The 15746-nt window shown below is 37.5% G+C and overlaps 1 protein-coding gene across 5 annotated transcripts in view; it reads right to left on the reverse strand.

Annotated features, from left to right (window-relative positions):
* The window catches only part of ADAMTSL3 (ADAMTS like 3), a 567766-nt gene that overhangs the window by 476284 nt on the left and 75736 nt on the right, over positions 1-15746 (reverse strand). For all 5 annotated transcript variants that reach the window (XM_069098697.1, XM_069098694.1, XM_069098696.1 and 2 more), the window contains exon 3: positions 14077-14196. In XM_069098697.1, the coding sequence (XP_068954798.1) occupies positions 14077-14196 (120 nt within the window). The remainder of the gene's footprint in view (positions 1-14076; positions 14197-15746) is intronic.

Raw genomic sequence — 15746 nt, forward strand, 5'->3', positions numbered from 1 at the left:
CTTCTGTGAAACACTTCACTTAACCCTGGGTCTAACTAACTTTTAAATGCTTCAATTCTGTCTCCTTTGACAGACTTTAAATTTCTCCAGATTGAGAACACAGAAGAATTCTGGGGGGGAAAAAAATAACTGTGCAACTACCCATGAAAAAATCCCCTAGATATACAGTTGCTTTTTTTTTTTAAAAATCCCTTGTAAAATTACAAACTACCACATTAAAAATTCCAATTGAGTGATATACAGTCAACTCTTAATTATCTGTGTGTAGATTACCCAAAGCAAATTATTTTTCCAGCCTTCCTTTCCTTTACTTCTTAGGGCAACATTCTTCTAGCAGAACTTGGTACATATTCAGAGAATGTACTGTAATTTTTTTCTAAAGGAACTAAGACCAAACATAATTAGGATATCATACAACAAAAATTTAGATAAAAAAAATCCAAAATCAAGGATAAATAGTGTTTATGGCATGTTATTATGCTGTATTTTTCCATACCATCACTCCCACCTTTTAGCAATGATAAATTGCTTATTGGCAAGTAGTTGTTACATCTAAAATGCAAATTGTAGGTAAAGTAGATATTGCCTGACTAATTTAGAGCGATGCTTTCATTTCCCACCCAGCTGCACTCCTCTATCCTGATCCCTACTGGGAATTTCACCCCAACCTCCATGACCATCCCATCTTTTTTTTTTTTGGTGCTGTCTCCATTTGATATTAAGTTTTTGAGGGTAAGAACTGTCTTTTTCCTTTCCTGCCACAGTGTCTGGCAGATAGTAGGCATTTAAATAAATGATTATTGACTCATTTATTGAAAAGATTGAACTTATCGAAACTCTAATGTGATCAGACAAAATTTGGTCTTTGGCCATAAGTTTTCCAGAGGGATTTCTTCACTCTCACAAGGGTATTTCAAAAGAAATGGGATGCTCCCCAAAGCATGAATATATGAAAACCAAAATAACCCAGAGTTCATTTTTTCTAACAGCTTCAATCCCTCCCCCTTATTAAACTATTTGTAAAAGTGACAAATAGCCCAATGCATTAATTTAAGTTTTGATAACCTTAAATCACTGTATAAATGTGTTACTGTAATTGTTACTGCACGTCTCCTCCCATTTTCCCCTCTGGCACAGAAAATTATAAGTCCCAAAGTCCCCCACCAAATAAATAACTGAAAACAGAATAAAAGCAGCAAAAGGTCTCAAGAGTTTAAAAAAAACTAGGTAATTCATCTCTGATAACAGAGTTATTGTGTCCCATCTCTGCCCAAGAAATAATTATCTGGAACAAGTGTAATGAGAATGAAATTCGGTGACTCCTTCTATAGAACAGGCTAAGAAAAAAAAATTTACTTTATGACATATACAATATAAATGCATGTGCCTGAGCTAGGAGCTGAAATCAATTTGTTGAAATTACTATTTACTTGTCTCTTATGTCAGATTTCGAGCTTGTCTTTTCAGATATCTAAGGCTCTTGAATATTTAAAAAGCATAACTCCGTTTGAGCAAGATTACTCACTAACAAAGGAATGAATGGGCCAGATTCAAGTGGCTCGCCGCTTGAAACTATCATAGGCACTGGCCAAAAACAACACTGAGACATTTCTATGTATGGAATATGTAAAGAAGCTAAGTTTAGACAGTGATGAAGATGACAGCACATTGGAAAATGTATGGCTGCATATAGCTTCCTGTAATGTAAATGTCAGAAGCAAGCATATGCTGGGCAAGCCATAAACTATTGCACAGATAACTTGGAAGACTCACGCCATGGTTTGATGTCTGCCAACAATTTAGCCCAAACTGCACATTCTAGCCAAGATACTCATGAAAAGTTCTAAGAAAGTTACCTTGCAAAATAATGTATTCATATTTCTTTCTTTTATAAATCAATCATTAAAAATGAAAACTTGAATTCATCTTGAAAAGTCTAATAAAAAATTCTAAGAAAAATACCAAAAAATTTAGAAAAATAATAATAATGGTTGAACCTTGATCTGATCAATATAAAATATGGCATTCTCTATTATATTTTGTGGTTTTCTTACTTAAATAATTATTTTATCTCCTGCACTAGATAGCCAGCTACTTGAAGGCAGGAGCTGTATCTTAGTTGTCTCTCTATTTTCAGTGTTTTATCCATTATATTTTGTTGAATGAATGAATCTAGTAAAAATGGACAACATATCCTCTCAACTGGTACCCATGCAATGTTCAAGAGAGGTGGCAAAGAGCCTCCAGTGTCTCAGGTCACCCCTCCTCCCCTCCCCATGAAGGACTCACAAGATAACATGGACAAGAGACATAGAAAAGGAAGACTGTGGATAGGTTGCAATCTTCTTTGATGGAAAGAGTGTCCATGTATAATAATTATGATGGATGTGGACAATAATATTGCTAATAACATTAACATTGTACTTTAAGGCTGTCATAAAAGTTTACAATATTATCTCTTTTTATCCTCAGTGAGTGAGAAGTGAGTGCTATTTACCCCCATTTTACAGATGAGAAAACTGGGACAAATTTCAATGAAATCATGGATCCAGTTATGTATAAGATATCACTGGATATCATCATCAAAATTTAAAATTCCCCTCTGATCAAAACATTTAAATTAAGATCAAGAACAAAGAGTGATTACACAACTCACAAAGCCACAGAACAAAACACAAAGGAAAGTTTATCTAGTTCAATCCAAGACACCTGTCTCCACAATGCAATGTTTAAATCTTTTCAGGCTTCAATCTCTTCTAGATTTCAAGATTTCTGACTTCTTGTTCTGGTATTTCCAATCTTAGGAAATGCAATATTCCTCATATCTAATTTGAAGTTGTGATTTCTCATCTGTTAACTCATATGACAAGGTGTTTGAAAAAATATCATTAGCATCAACATACCTATGCAGGTATGGTTCTGCCATTTGGGGAGTGAGCATTCAAATTGAAAGGGAAAAAAAAAAAAGAAAAAGACAGTTTCTACTTTAAGAAACGTATATTCTAAGTAGGGAATTCAAAATAGTCCCCACAAAAGAGTGGCTAGAACACCATACATGAATAGAATAGAGTAAGAAAGAAAGAGTTAAAATCTGGCCTCAGACACCTACTAGCTTTGTGACCCTGGGCAAGTTACTTAACCTTTGTCTGACTCAATTTCTTCATCTATAAAGTGAGTATAATAATATTATTATTTCTATCACACAGTTGTTGGTAAGATAAAATGAAATAACATTTGTAAAGTGCTTTGCACTTTAATATACTAATTTAAGTATAGGAATAAAGGCATGCATACAGATACAAAAATGTAGATGTATATATGAGAAGGAATATAAACGGCTTGAAAAAAGGTAGAAATACTAAATGATTTGTGGAACCAATTTCTAATAGATCAAAAAGGTTTCATGGAAAATTCACAATTTCAGTAGCATTATAGTCACTGTAGTCATTCAAAGAGTCATTATTAAAGATGAAACTAAAGACCTTAGAGGTTAGATGACTTATCTAAGGTCACACTGAAAGAAAATATCTGAAAAAGCATTCAAACTAATACCTTACACACTCTAAGATTCTATGTACTAAACTAGGGGTGGGGAACCTGCAGCCTTGAAGCCACACGTGACCCTCTAGGTCCTCAAGTGTGGCCCTCTGACTGAATCCAAACTTTATAGAACAAATCCCCTTAATAAAACGATTTGTTCTGTAAAACTTGGATTCAGTCAAAAAGGCTACACTCACGGACCTAGAAGGCCACATGTGGCCTCCAGGCTAAGGATTCCCCATCCCTGTACTAAACCATACTGTAAATTCAATTTCCCATACAATGCAGAAGTCTCTCTATAACATATCTGTCCAGTCACACTAGCAGCAATAATCACTAAATCAGTAAACATTTCTTAAATTTAATTGAACAAATTAATTAAATTCAATTTAATGCACTTATTACATCATAGCAACAATGGAAAGTTCAATAATTCACAAAGCAACAATCAGAATCGTTGTGCAGTTCTGATCATTAGAAAGTTCTTCCTTAAACTGGGCCAGTAAATTTTCCATTATTCCTATTTCTTATATTTTTTCACCATACTCATGTAGAAGAAATCTAACATTTCTTCCAATGCCAGCCCTTTAAATAGGTGACGATACCAATCATGTCTCCCTAAGATTTCCAAGCTAAATATCAGCTTCATCAACTGTTGATCTTATGAAATGCCTTTCAGGCTCAATGTCCTAAGTGTCCTCCTCTGGATTCAATGACTTTTAAAAGTTCCTCTTAAAATGTAGTGTTCATAAATGGAAACAGTACTCCCTGAGGGTCTGCACTGACCCTCAGTCTTGGGTTGGAATACATGAGGTATGATGAGTTTCCTTGAGCTCTCATGAGGTTCTGAGGAGGTTCTAGAAAGAAGGAAAATAATTTGCACATGGCTTGACTAGACTAGAAGCAGCCAGGAGAAGAGCTTTCTTTGTTGTTGTTCAGTCATTTTTTCAGTCGTGTATGACTCTTAGTGGCCCCATTTGGGGTTTTCTTAATGGCAGTGATACTGAAGTGCTTTGCCATTTCCTTCTCCAGGTCATTTCACAGACAAGGAACTAAGGCAAACGGGATTAAGTGACTTGCCCAGGGGCACACAGCTAATAAGTATCTGAGGTCCAATTTGAACTCAGGAACATGAGTCTTCCTGACTCCAGGCTTGGTACCCTATCCATTGGGCCACCTAGCTGCCCTAAAAGAGCTTAGAAAACCTATCTTCAAGCCCTGTTGGCTATGCAAAGCCTTTCTTGATCACATTAGTTGATAATGCCTTCTCTCCCTAAGCAGTCAGGAAGATATACTTAAATATTTATGGGGTGGCTAGGTGGCGCAGTGAATAGAGCACCAGCCCTGGAGTCAGGAGGACCTGAGTTCAAATCCAGCCTAAGACATTTGACACACTTACTAGCCATGTGACTTTGGGCAAGTCACTTATATACATGATATCCCCAAGAAAATGTAAACTATCTGAGAGAAGGAATTATTGCATATTTGTCTTTGTATTGCCATTGTGTTACATATAGTAAATGCTTTATAAAGTTTGTCAACAGATTAGGCAGGAGTGTTTTTCTTATTGGCAGAAGAGAACTCAAAATCAAGTTTCTCTTGCTTTTTGGCTCTTTCTCCTACCCATCCACCCTCCTATCCCTCAACACTTTTGGCTTGGTTTAGAGTGGGGAAATTCATGTGGCCCTATATCAACTGAGGTCCCACTGGTCCTAGAAGAGGTGATCTAATGTCATTCTATTTATAGGGAAGCTTGTGTGTCTTCTATCTTTAAGGTTACTGCTAAGGATTACATTTTAAATTTTTGATTGATTTTTATGTTATGTACTGAGCTAGAAATTTCCCTGAAAGTTCATGCACTTATTATTCCTGATTAAACCTTTGTTTCCTTCTCTTCCAAATCATCTGTTTATTCAGTGGGGTTCAGTCTGCCAAGCATTCTATTAATCAATTCTGAAAAGATTTATAGTTAAAAATAGCATGGGCCTTTAAAAGTTTCACTGAAGAAACTTGGGTACTTCTTTTTACTAGATCTAGCAGAGGACATGGACAAAGTTTTAAAGAGTGATGCTTTTAATAAAGTTGCAACTAGTTAGAATGAAAGGAAAGTCAGAGTCCAACCTCCTTATGTGATAGATGGAAGCCAAGGAGGTTAAATGACTTGCCCAAGGTCACATAGGTACAAAATGCCAGGGCTGAGTTTTGAACCCAGGCCCTCTCATTACAAAGTCATTGGTCCTTCCATGGCACCATAACCACAGTCTCTGAAGTAGGCTATTACTAGCTGGTAAAACTCCTTGAGGCCAAGGATAAGAGTTTCTTGATTTTGTTTTCAGAGTTTACCCAGGGAGAGCTCAACTGAGTTCACTTGGAAGAATAATAACATAGTTTTCATTAGACCAAAGTGGGCAGACCTAGAAGAAATGGGTAGAAGTTGCAAAGACATAAATATAATCTACAGGTAAGAGGGTGGGGTAGGGGAGGAAATTCATGAAATGAGAACTATCCAAGAGAGAAATGGGTTTCCTTAGCAGGTAGTAGACTCACCCTCATTATAGGTACTCAAGCAAAGGTTGGATGACTACTTGCTGCAAAATAATTTAGATGGAATTCTTATTCAGGAATGGGTAGAACTAATGACACTCAAGTCCTTTCCAACTCCCTGATTCTATATTAGGAAGTGATGAAATTAAAGCAGTATCTTAGATTCTTTTGACACCAAATTTAGGATGTACCATAGGATAAATAGATGGGAAGAAAGACTGCAAAGAACATATGACAATAGTTTAAAAGAAAGGAGAGAATAACCCAGATGAAAGGTAAGATTTAGGAAATGTAGAGAAAAGTATGTAAGTGGTGATATGTAGTCAGTCAATGAGTTGGTCAACAAACATTTATGAAGAAGTTACAACGTGCTGTGAGCCCTGTCTAGTACTTATCATACAAAGTCTGGCAGAGCAACATATGTAGCAGTTGAGGACAAAGACCAAAACTAGACAGAAGCACAGAGGCCAGTGAAAGCAAAACTCTTGCTTTGGGAAACTTGTCTCCATGGATTGAATAATGGATCATTTGATGGATGGTAGTGCTAGCGATAGTGTTGGTAAAGAAGATAATGAACTGTTAGGGGAGGGGGGGGAAAGGTAAGCAAGTTTTAGGTAAACAGGAGGTAGGAGGGAGGGAATAATGGGACCATTTATAGTACTGGTTGAAAATGGGACTAGAGAATGGAACAGAAGTTAGGACTGGAAGTACAAAATGAAGAGGCAGCAGAGTACTATGGAAAGTACAGTTCTCGGGTTCAAATCCTGGTTCTACCAGTGTGATCTTGGGTAAGTCATGTCACCTCTTAGAACCTCAATTTCCTCAATTGGAAGGTTAATCTACACAACCTTCAAGGTCTCTTCTGTAAATCCTAAGATCCTTATGCTATATATAATTAATATCTGTATATGGATAACTGAAACTTTATGAGTAATGAATAACCATGAGAGAACAGGTATCCAGTAACGAGAGGAAAACAGTAAGTTTCAACAGATGAAGAGGAATAAAGGAACACTGCTAAAAAAATAAAATATCTGAAACTGTGCTATAATTCAACTTAACAACAAGCATTTATTAAGTGTCTACTATATACCCTGCACTGTGCTAGGAACTGGGAATGCAAAGAAAAAAAATTCCTTTCCCTCAAGAGGCTTACATTCAAACAGAGATACAACATGTATACAGATAAACACAAAGTCCTATTGAAGGGGTAAGTGAAATAACATAGGGATCAGAAAAGGCTTTATAATCAGAATTAAAGAGTGACACATCTGTATGATGTGTTTTGGCTAACAAACTGATTTTTCTCAGTTATTATAATATGACACAGGCAGTATAAGCATTATTACCCTCAATTTAAAGAGGAATCTGAGACTCAAAGAAATTTAACATCTTATATGTGGTCATACAAGTAGTAATTATTAGAGTCAGGGACTTGATCCCTGGTCCTCTAACTCCAAGTCTTAATAATGTCGCCTTAGCTCTAATCCCAATCAATTAACAAAGACTGCCTAAATAGCCATTTACCCAGGCTTGATCTAGATACAGTGGAGAGAGGCAAAAGAAACACAGAATAATAATAGACTCTCTGAGCTGAAAGAGACCTCAGAGGTCATCTAGTCTGGTCCTGGAAAAACTATGAATCCTATCTATGACTTTCCTGACAAGTCATCATCCAGACTGTATTCATAGTCTTCCAGTGATATGGAACTTGCTACCTCCTGAGACAGTCCATTCTATCTTTGAATAGCTCTAATTTTTCAGGAAGATTTCCTAATATTGAGCCAAAATCTGTCTCTCTCAAACTTCCAACTATTACTCCTATTTCTGCCCTCTGGGGCCAAACCAAACAAATCTAATCCCTCTTCCATATGACAGCCCTTCAAATACTTAAAACAATCATGTCATTCCCTCTCCCTGCCCCCCCACATCTTCTCTTTGCCAGCCTAAACATCCCCAGCTTTTTTTTTTCAACAGATCCTTGTATGACAGAGTTTTTAGTTTTCTCAAAATCCTTCTTCCCTCCTATGAACTACCTCCAGTTTATTGTTAATGTGCTATTTAAAATGTGGCATCTAGAATGTGGCATCTAGATCTGAAACACAATTTTCCAAATGTGATCTAACCAGGACAGAGTTAGCCTATACCTCCCTCATTTTGGACACTATGCTTCAATTAATGTAGCCTGAAAGTATAAATTAACCATTGGTATGTTGTGATGGCAGTCCACTAAAATCTGAAGGCTTTTTTCTCAGGAATTATTTTCCAACAATGCCTCCTTCACCTTGTAGATATGTAATTGATTGTTTGAACCCAGGTGTAAGACTTTACATTTATTCCTATCAAATTGAATTTAGGCCTTAAATAGATCGTCTTAGTTGGAGAAACCCCCACTTATCTCAGTTTAGAAAAATGGAGACTGAACCACTAGAAAGTTTAACCATAATAATACTTTTCTAATTTGTACTAGAACAGAAAAGAAAATTCTGAACTTGAGACTTCCAGTTTCTAAGTCTACCAACATTCAACTGTTTACTTATAAATGCAGTTTTAATGGAAGAAACAACCCCAATTTAGTAGCAATTCCAAAAATGTATTGATTCTATGCCAAACCACTATTTTACCCAAATGTCTTTTCAATTCTGCACCAGTGAAGGAAGAAATTTATAAGCATTTCACTGAAATGGTTTTTACTAGGTACTAAATGGATTAAATTTTCAAAGTGTATGTTCATTTCATGGAAAGTACCTTCATAATTAATATTGAATTTTAATATCCTGACATTTGGAAAATGGGAATTAAAGTAGGAGGAGTTAATATATCTGGAAAACTCTCAGAATATCTCTAATTGACATGATTTTTAATTCTTGGTAGGAACTGAGAATAACCCAATAAAGCAGTCTACCATTCTTCAATCTTCAAATTCTTGTTAGACAACAGGAACCATAGCATTCATTTTATGCCAAAGAAAATTTAGGGCTTCAATTTGTTTATGTAGGAAAGAAGTATAACAGAGTAAAGTCTGCAATCCTGACTTAGCATCCCACCTCTAGATAGGTGATTTTAGGCAAGAAACTTAAACTCTCTGGATACAGTTTCCAAACGTCTGAAAAGCAGAGAGAGGGCTGGACCTGGTTATTGTTAAGGTGTTCTCTAACACTGAAATTCACTTATTCTTCATCACTTAATTCTTCAAGTATTTTATTATATGAATGAGCCGGAACACACTGAGGCTATCCTAGTGAAGGAAAATCATGCAATTAATACTCTGTGATGAAGAATATTCTGCTTGGATTTATTCAATTAGGTTCAACAAATGCTTCCTTCAACAGAAACTGCTTCACCCCCAAGCATAATCTGTATTGCGCTTTTTTATAGGTCTTGTTAAATGTAGCCCACATTGCAGCTGTGTTTTACTATTTCTTACATTATTAGTTTTCCAGATGTTTAATCTAGGAGACATCCTGAGATGAACTGAATGTCTTCTCACTAATGCATTTGTGAAAAAACCCTTACTTAAAAATCCTTTAAGAGATAGGCATACAAAGCATATCAATACACCTTCTAATTGTTTTTCTTTGCAACAAATAACAATTCTGGATCTGGGATGCTTCCAAGAAATCATTAGCTCCCTTCTTTTTAAAGTCAGTGGCTAAATCCCACATTGAAATTGTTCTTCTAACAACCAGATAGACACACCTTTACAACTGGAGCAGAGTTTCCATATATTGGTTGAAAAAGTTTCTTGTACTCAAAGGGAACAGCTACAAAAAATCTTCTCATTTAGTAGGGCATGATTAGGTTTCTTTTCCCAGCTCTGTCACTAACCCCACTAACCCCACCCTAGAAAAGGGACTTAAGATCACAGATCTAGAGCTGGAACATGTTTGGGTAGTCATCTAGCACAATCCCCTCATCTTATTACTGAGGAAATGGAGGACTCTCTGAGAAGCAAAGTGACTTTGGTGGATCACAAGATAATTGAATTCAGAGCTGGATGGGACCTCAGAGGCCATCTCATCCAACCCCTTCATTTTGTAGTCAGTCAGTAGGTCAATTAATAAGCATTTATTAAGTGCCTATTATGTTCCAGCTACTCAGTTAGATGCTAGGTATGTAAAAAAAGAGCAAAACAGTCTCTTCCTTCAAGGGGATTACATTCTACTAGGGAGAAAACGGGTACATGTATATAGGCAGATATTAAATCAATACAAGGCAATTTCCAGAAAGAAGGCACCCATAGCAGGGAAGATCGGGTGACACAGGAGCTGAGTCTTGAAGGAAATTAATTCTACAATGTGGAAATGAGGAGGGAGTGCATTCTAGGCAAGGGGGATGTCTGGTACAAAGGCAGAGAGTTGGGAGATGAAGAGTACAGAGCCATGTTGGAGGAATGATACAAAGATACAAAGTCTGGTTAGATTGTATAGTTAGTAAAAGGGAACAACATGTGCATAAAAATGAAATTAGCCCCAATTTATCCTGTACAGATCTTGTTTGTATATCATTGTTTACATGTTTTCTCCTCTTTAGATGGTGAGCTCCTTGACAGCAGTGGCTGACTGCTTTTTGCTTTCCTTTATTTTGCTCAGCTCTTAACACAGTATCTGGCATGTAGCAGTTATTTAATAAATGTTAAGTGACTGACTGACTAAAGTCAGGTTCTTAAGGGCTTTAAATGCCCAAAGAGTTTATATTTGACCCTAGAGGTAAGAGGGAGCCTCTGGAGTTAATTAAGATGTGGAGTGACATTGTCCGAACTTCACTTCAGGAAATCACTTTGGCAGCTATCTGTATGGAGGATGGACTGGAGCAGGGAGAGCCCTGAAGCAGGGACACCAATTCATAGACTAGTGTAAGGATCCAAGCAGGAGGTGAAGAGAACTGGAGCTGGAATTGTACCTGGGAGGGTAGAAAGAGGGGCACCTACATGACAGATGTTGAGAAAGTCACAGTCACACAACTAGTAAATAGCAGAGATGATACTGGAGCCCTAATCCTTTGACTCCAAGCCTGGTGTTCTTTGCACTGTACCATGCTCTCTCTAGTCACACAGATTAGTAGGCAACCTCTTCTCCTTTAGGTCCAAACAAATATCTCATCATCTACTAGAATACTATTCTAGGGCCATCCTCTTTCTCTAAATTATGTCCTATTTTTCCTACACATAGTTTGTCTTGCTTATTCCTTCTCCAATTGGACTGTGAGATCCTCCACAGCAGGGACTGTCTTTTGACTCTTTTTTGTATCTGCAGTGTTCAGCACAGTGCCCGGCACATAGTAGGTGTTTGATATTTACTAACTGGATTCAAACTCAGGTCCTGTGACTCCAAGTTCAGTACTTCCCACTTAAACATAGCTTTAACACTCTAAGCCTGTCTCCCTATCAACAAAATGAGGGGACAGGACTAGATAATCTCAAAGGTTCCAGCTCTAATGTTCTATAATTGAGACAGTTACATAGCCCTCTAGACTTACAAACCACTTTTTCACAGCAATTCTAGGAGGTAGGTAGTGATGGAATATATCACATTTATTTTACAGATGTAGAGAGGGCTCATAGAGGTCAAATGATTTGCTTCTTGTCACACAGCTAAGTGTCAGGGCTGACCTTCAAATACAGTTCCCTTACCAAATCCCATGCTCTCCCCATTATATCATACTAAATAATAATAGCTCACATTCATGTGGTGCCTTAAGGTTTGGCAAGTCCTGTATTCATGACAACCCTGTTGGCAAGGTAGTACAGTAATATTATGCCCTTTTTACAGATAAGGAAACCAAGGCTCTGAGATTTTAGGAACTTGCTGGTAACCACAGAGCTATCAATTTTCTGGGATACAAAGGCAAGTCTCCTGACAAATCCAATTTATCCCATCAAGCCATACTACCTCTCTAGCTTGAATCTGTGTTGGCTAACCACATGGCCCTACCTAAGAGATTCACACTTCGAACCAACCCCCCTAATTCTGCCAGTCTAATACTCCTACAGAATGGTTTCCTATTTCCTAAAGCTTTCTCAGGAAGCAGATTTCTTTGAATTTTGTCTTTGGAACCCCTACCAAGCTTTCATCCTATGAAAAAGCTCTGAGTTAGCTCAGAGATGGTCTCTGGTTTAACTTTTTGTCAAACATGTGCTTACATGAACAAGTTATCATCTTAAACAGCACCTACTATGCTCCCACATTATTTTTACCTCATTTTGAAATACCTGAAGGTTCATTAGGATTTCTCTTCCATGGATTCCATGAATCAGCAGCATGTTATAACTGGATACCTGAGTAATTCAGTGTCAGAAAGTCAAGTTCAAATTCTGCCTCTGATGTTTGATAGTTTTGAAGCCCTAAGAAAGCTACTTTACCTCTGTCTGCCCCCAGTACCACCTTCGAGCTTATCTAGCAAGTCATAGGCTACAGATATGCATTTGTAACAGGAGGTCCTACATATGAAATAACAGCTCCTTTGTGTATTACTAATGTCCATGGTTCAGTTTTAGGGAAATCAACCTGAAAATCCCCTGAAAATCTCAAAGAATCTTATCACTCTAAGCCTCAGTTCTGTTATCAATAAAATAAGGGGGCAGAGTTAGCGGATCCCCTAGTGCTCATGTCCACTTTGTCTTAGGCCCAGCACAGTCACTGGTACCCACATCTCTGCATAGTTTCCTGCATATCTGAATTTGGAAAATATAGCATGCATTCTTTATATAAAGCCATCACCTGAATATGCCCCATTCACTTGTGAGATCATACAGGCTATATTTCCTTTTCTGCTCCATTACAGCATCTGACTTTGTGGGCAATTCCCATCACTTGATACTGATAAGGCAAAATGTCATTGTAATATGTGGCAATGCTCTCCAGTTTTCCCAAAAAAAAAAACTGTGAATAGCATACAGGAGTTACCATGAATTTTCAGGTTTCTGTGGTGAATAAGAGAATGGTGGAGAAATAAGAGAAAAGAGGGTACCTATAATGGCAAAGATTCCCAAGATATAAAATTCCCAACCCCAAACACGTACCTTCTTCTCTCCCTGAATCTGCTTAGAATATTTCCACTTAACAAAAATGTACCTTAACTGCTGATTTCCACATACATCAGGTCTACCTGTTTGGGTAAAATGATCTTTTAAATATTTTCTTTGAAGTTTGGGACTGTAGCTCTTACTCACTGGTTCTAATAGAGTCTTACCCTATTCCTTTGGTTTAATTAAAAGAAACATATTTTAAGGACCTATGAATGTCATTCTAGTAGATCACACATGGTGTTCAATAGGGCTTCTGGAAAACAATGTGCTTTGAGTCAACTTTTACTGTATGCCACACACTTTCCAGCTCTGCATCAGCCCCTTTCCCTTGGATTAATGGGGTTTCTTTCTCATTTTAAAAAATCTTTTTATATTGTTGTTATGCTAAATATAATGTATCTGCAGAGTCCTGGAGAAGTCATTACCACTCTTTAATTATAAGATGCATGACTTGTTATTTTCCAGACACCCAATTTTATACCTTACTCCCCCTCTCAATTAGTTTCTCTGAAGTTCTCATATTAAAACGTGTAGGATCACTGATTTCTGGATTAACTAGAGCTATAAATTGTAACACCAGTAAAATTCCAACATGGTGAAAGGTTCCCGGCTGTGTAAAAAACCACTGCACCCTATTCAGGCAGACACATTTCAAAAAATGTGAACTGGGTTATTTAATCTATTTATAGAAGTATTCTTTCTCCCTCCCCCAGTCCCAAATAAAAATATTTTAAAATGACTTTTCACACATTATTTTCATATTTTAATGTAAGTTTGTGTAATATTTCAACAAAAAATGATCTTTCATTTCTCCATGATGCAGGTAATGTACCAGGCAGGGTCCTTACTATACCCGAAAGCAGAAGGTAGAAAAAGTAGGATTTATTGTAGGAGGTTTTGTTTTAAATTCAAATTACTGCACAATCAGTCCAGATCCAATTATTATTATTACATCTTTTACTCACCTGATCGTCATAACGGTAAGTGAGGAACTGCTCTCCTGTTGTATCTTCAAGGAAACTTCCTTGGGGAGAAAGGGCAAACTCGGGCAGGAAGTATGCCCCTGGAGACTTCTCTGCTCTTACCTACAGGAAAAGATCACCCCAGTCACATTCAGGTTTCAGGGATCACAACCACAAATGTAAACAACGATGGAAACATGGGGAAACATTTCTAAATGAATCATGGACAGATGATGATGCCTGTAGGTGGAAAGGCTCTATGGGAACAGGAGAGATTTTCATTGTCGGCCACAAGATGTCAGTAACGAGATTCCCGGCTAAAGCCGGCGTAGCATTTGTCTGGTAAATGATCTCCAAGAAATTAAACATTATGGAGCCTAAAAAAATGAAAACTGCTCATTGCCTACATTACAGTGATCTTCCAAATACAGCATCCAGTTTCTTTCCTCTTGTTTGTCATGTCCCAATGCCTTGTTTCCTCACTTAGAAGCAATGACAATAGTCTGTTGTGAGGCTTTAAAAACCTTTGGTTTGGGTCTGAATGCAAAATAGAGGGCTATGGATCTGAGTGGCCCAGGCCTGACCTAAAATCACAGGGTTGACTGCATTCAATTTAACTTAGTTCAATAAGGACCTATTAAGCATCTGAGATGGATGCTTGGGATACTACCCACCAAAAAACAGGGCAACACATCTCTGCCCTCAAGTATCATACATGCCACTGGAGGATAAATCATACTTTATGCCTCAAGAAATATGAAATCTTACTTCCTCAAAAGGGAGAAGCTACAAAACAGTAAATACTCAAGTCAAACAAAGTCCCATCAGAACCAGACAAGAGATACAAGTCTCCTGACTTGCCCCCTTCCTGTGCTGCTGGGGGACTTACCTACCCCTCTCACTGGTCTACATGAGACCAGAATCCAGGAATGCCCTGCTCTGAAGCTTATTATGGGATGATAAGTAAATCACTTCACAGGATTATTATGTGGAAAGTACTTTATAAACCTGAAAATGATGATCATGATTATTATAATACATTGAAACTGTCATTATGATGAAGAATTGAATGTTACCTACATAAGGTCCTCTCTCCCCACCCAAGCCCCAAGAAAGTCTGAAGCATCTTTCAATCACGCATGCACACATGCATATATAAAACAAATATTTCCTGAACATCTACGGATAAGGCATTATGCTAAATGCTGCATAATAAACTACATCTTTGCAAAACACTACATGATTATGTGATGATCCACTGAAAGCCTTCACTGATGGCCTAATAAATCCCAGTCCTGGCTCTGTCACTAACTACCTAGATGACCTTGGATCAGTTACTTTAAGTTTGAGAGAATTCAGTTTCTTTGTCTCTGAAATCAGGGGGTTGAATTTGATGGCCCCTAAGCTCCCTTCCAAATTTCTAATTTCCTATGTCCTAAAACTTTTATGTTTCCCTCAGTCTGCCTCCCTGCTGATATAGTCTCATTTCCCACATTGGTCCTCCTACTTAACACCTAAGAAACCCATCCCCTCCCCCAACTCTAGTCACTTGTTTATCCAACAAGCCCCTATCTTTCCCTGATGGTCACTTGTTGAGAGGGAGAGGGGCACCACATGTCTGAATAGGCAGGGAGCAAATGAGGGGGAAATTATTTTCTCTCATGAACAGGGAG

This window comes from Petaurus breviceps, unplaced genomic scaffold (assembly GCF_028583685.1).
Source record: "Petaurus breviceps papuanus isolate PSGF00001 unplaced genomic scaffold, PetGlider_PUasm1.0 37, whole genome shotgun sequence".
Lineage (NCBI taxonomy): Eukaryota > Metazoa > Chordata > Mammalia > Diprotodontia > Petauridae > Petaurus > Petaurus breviceps.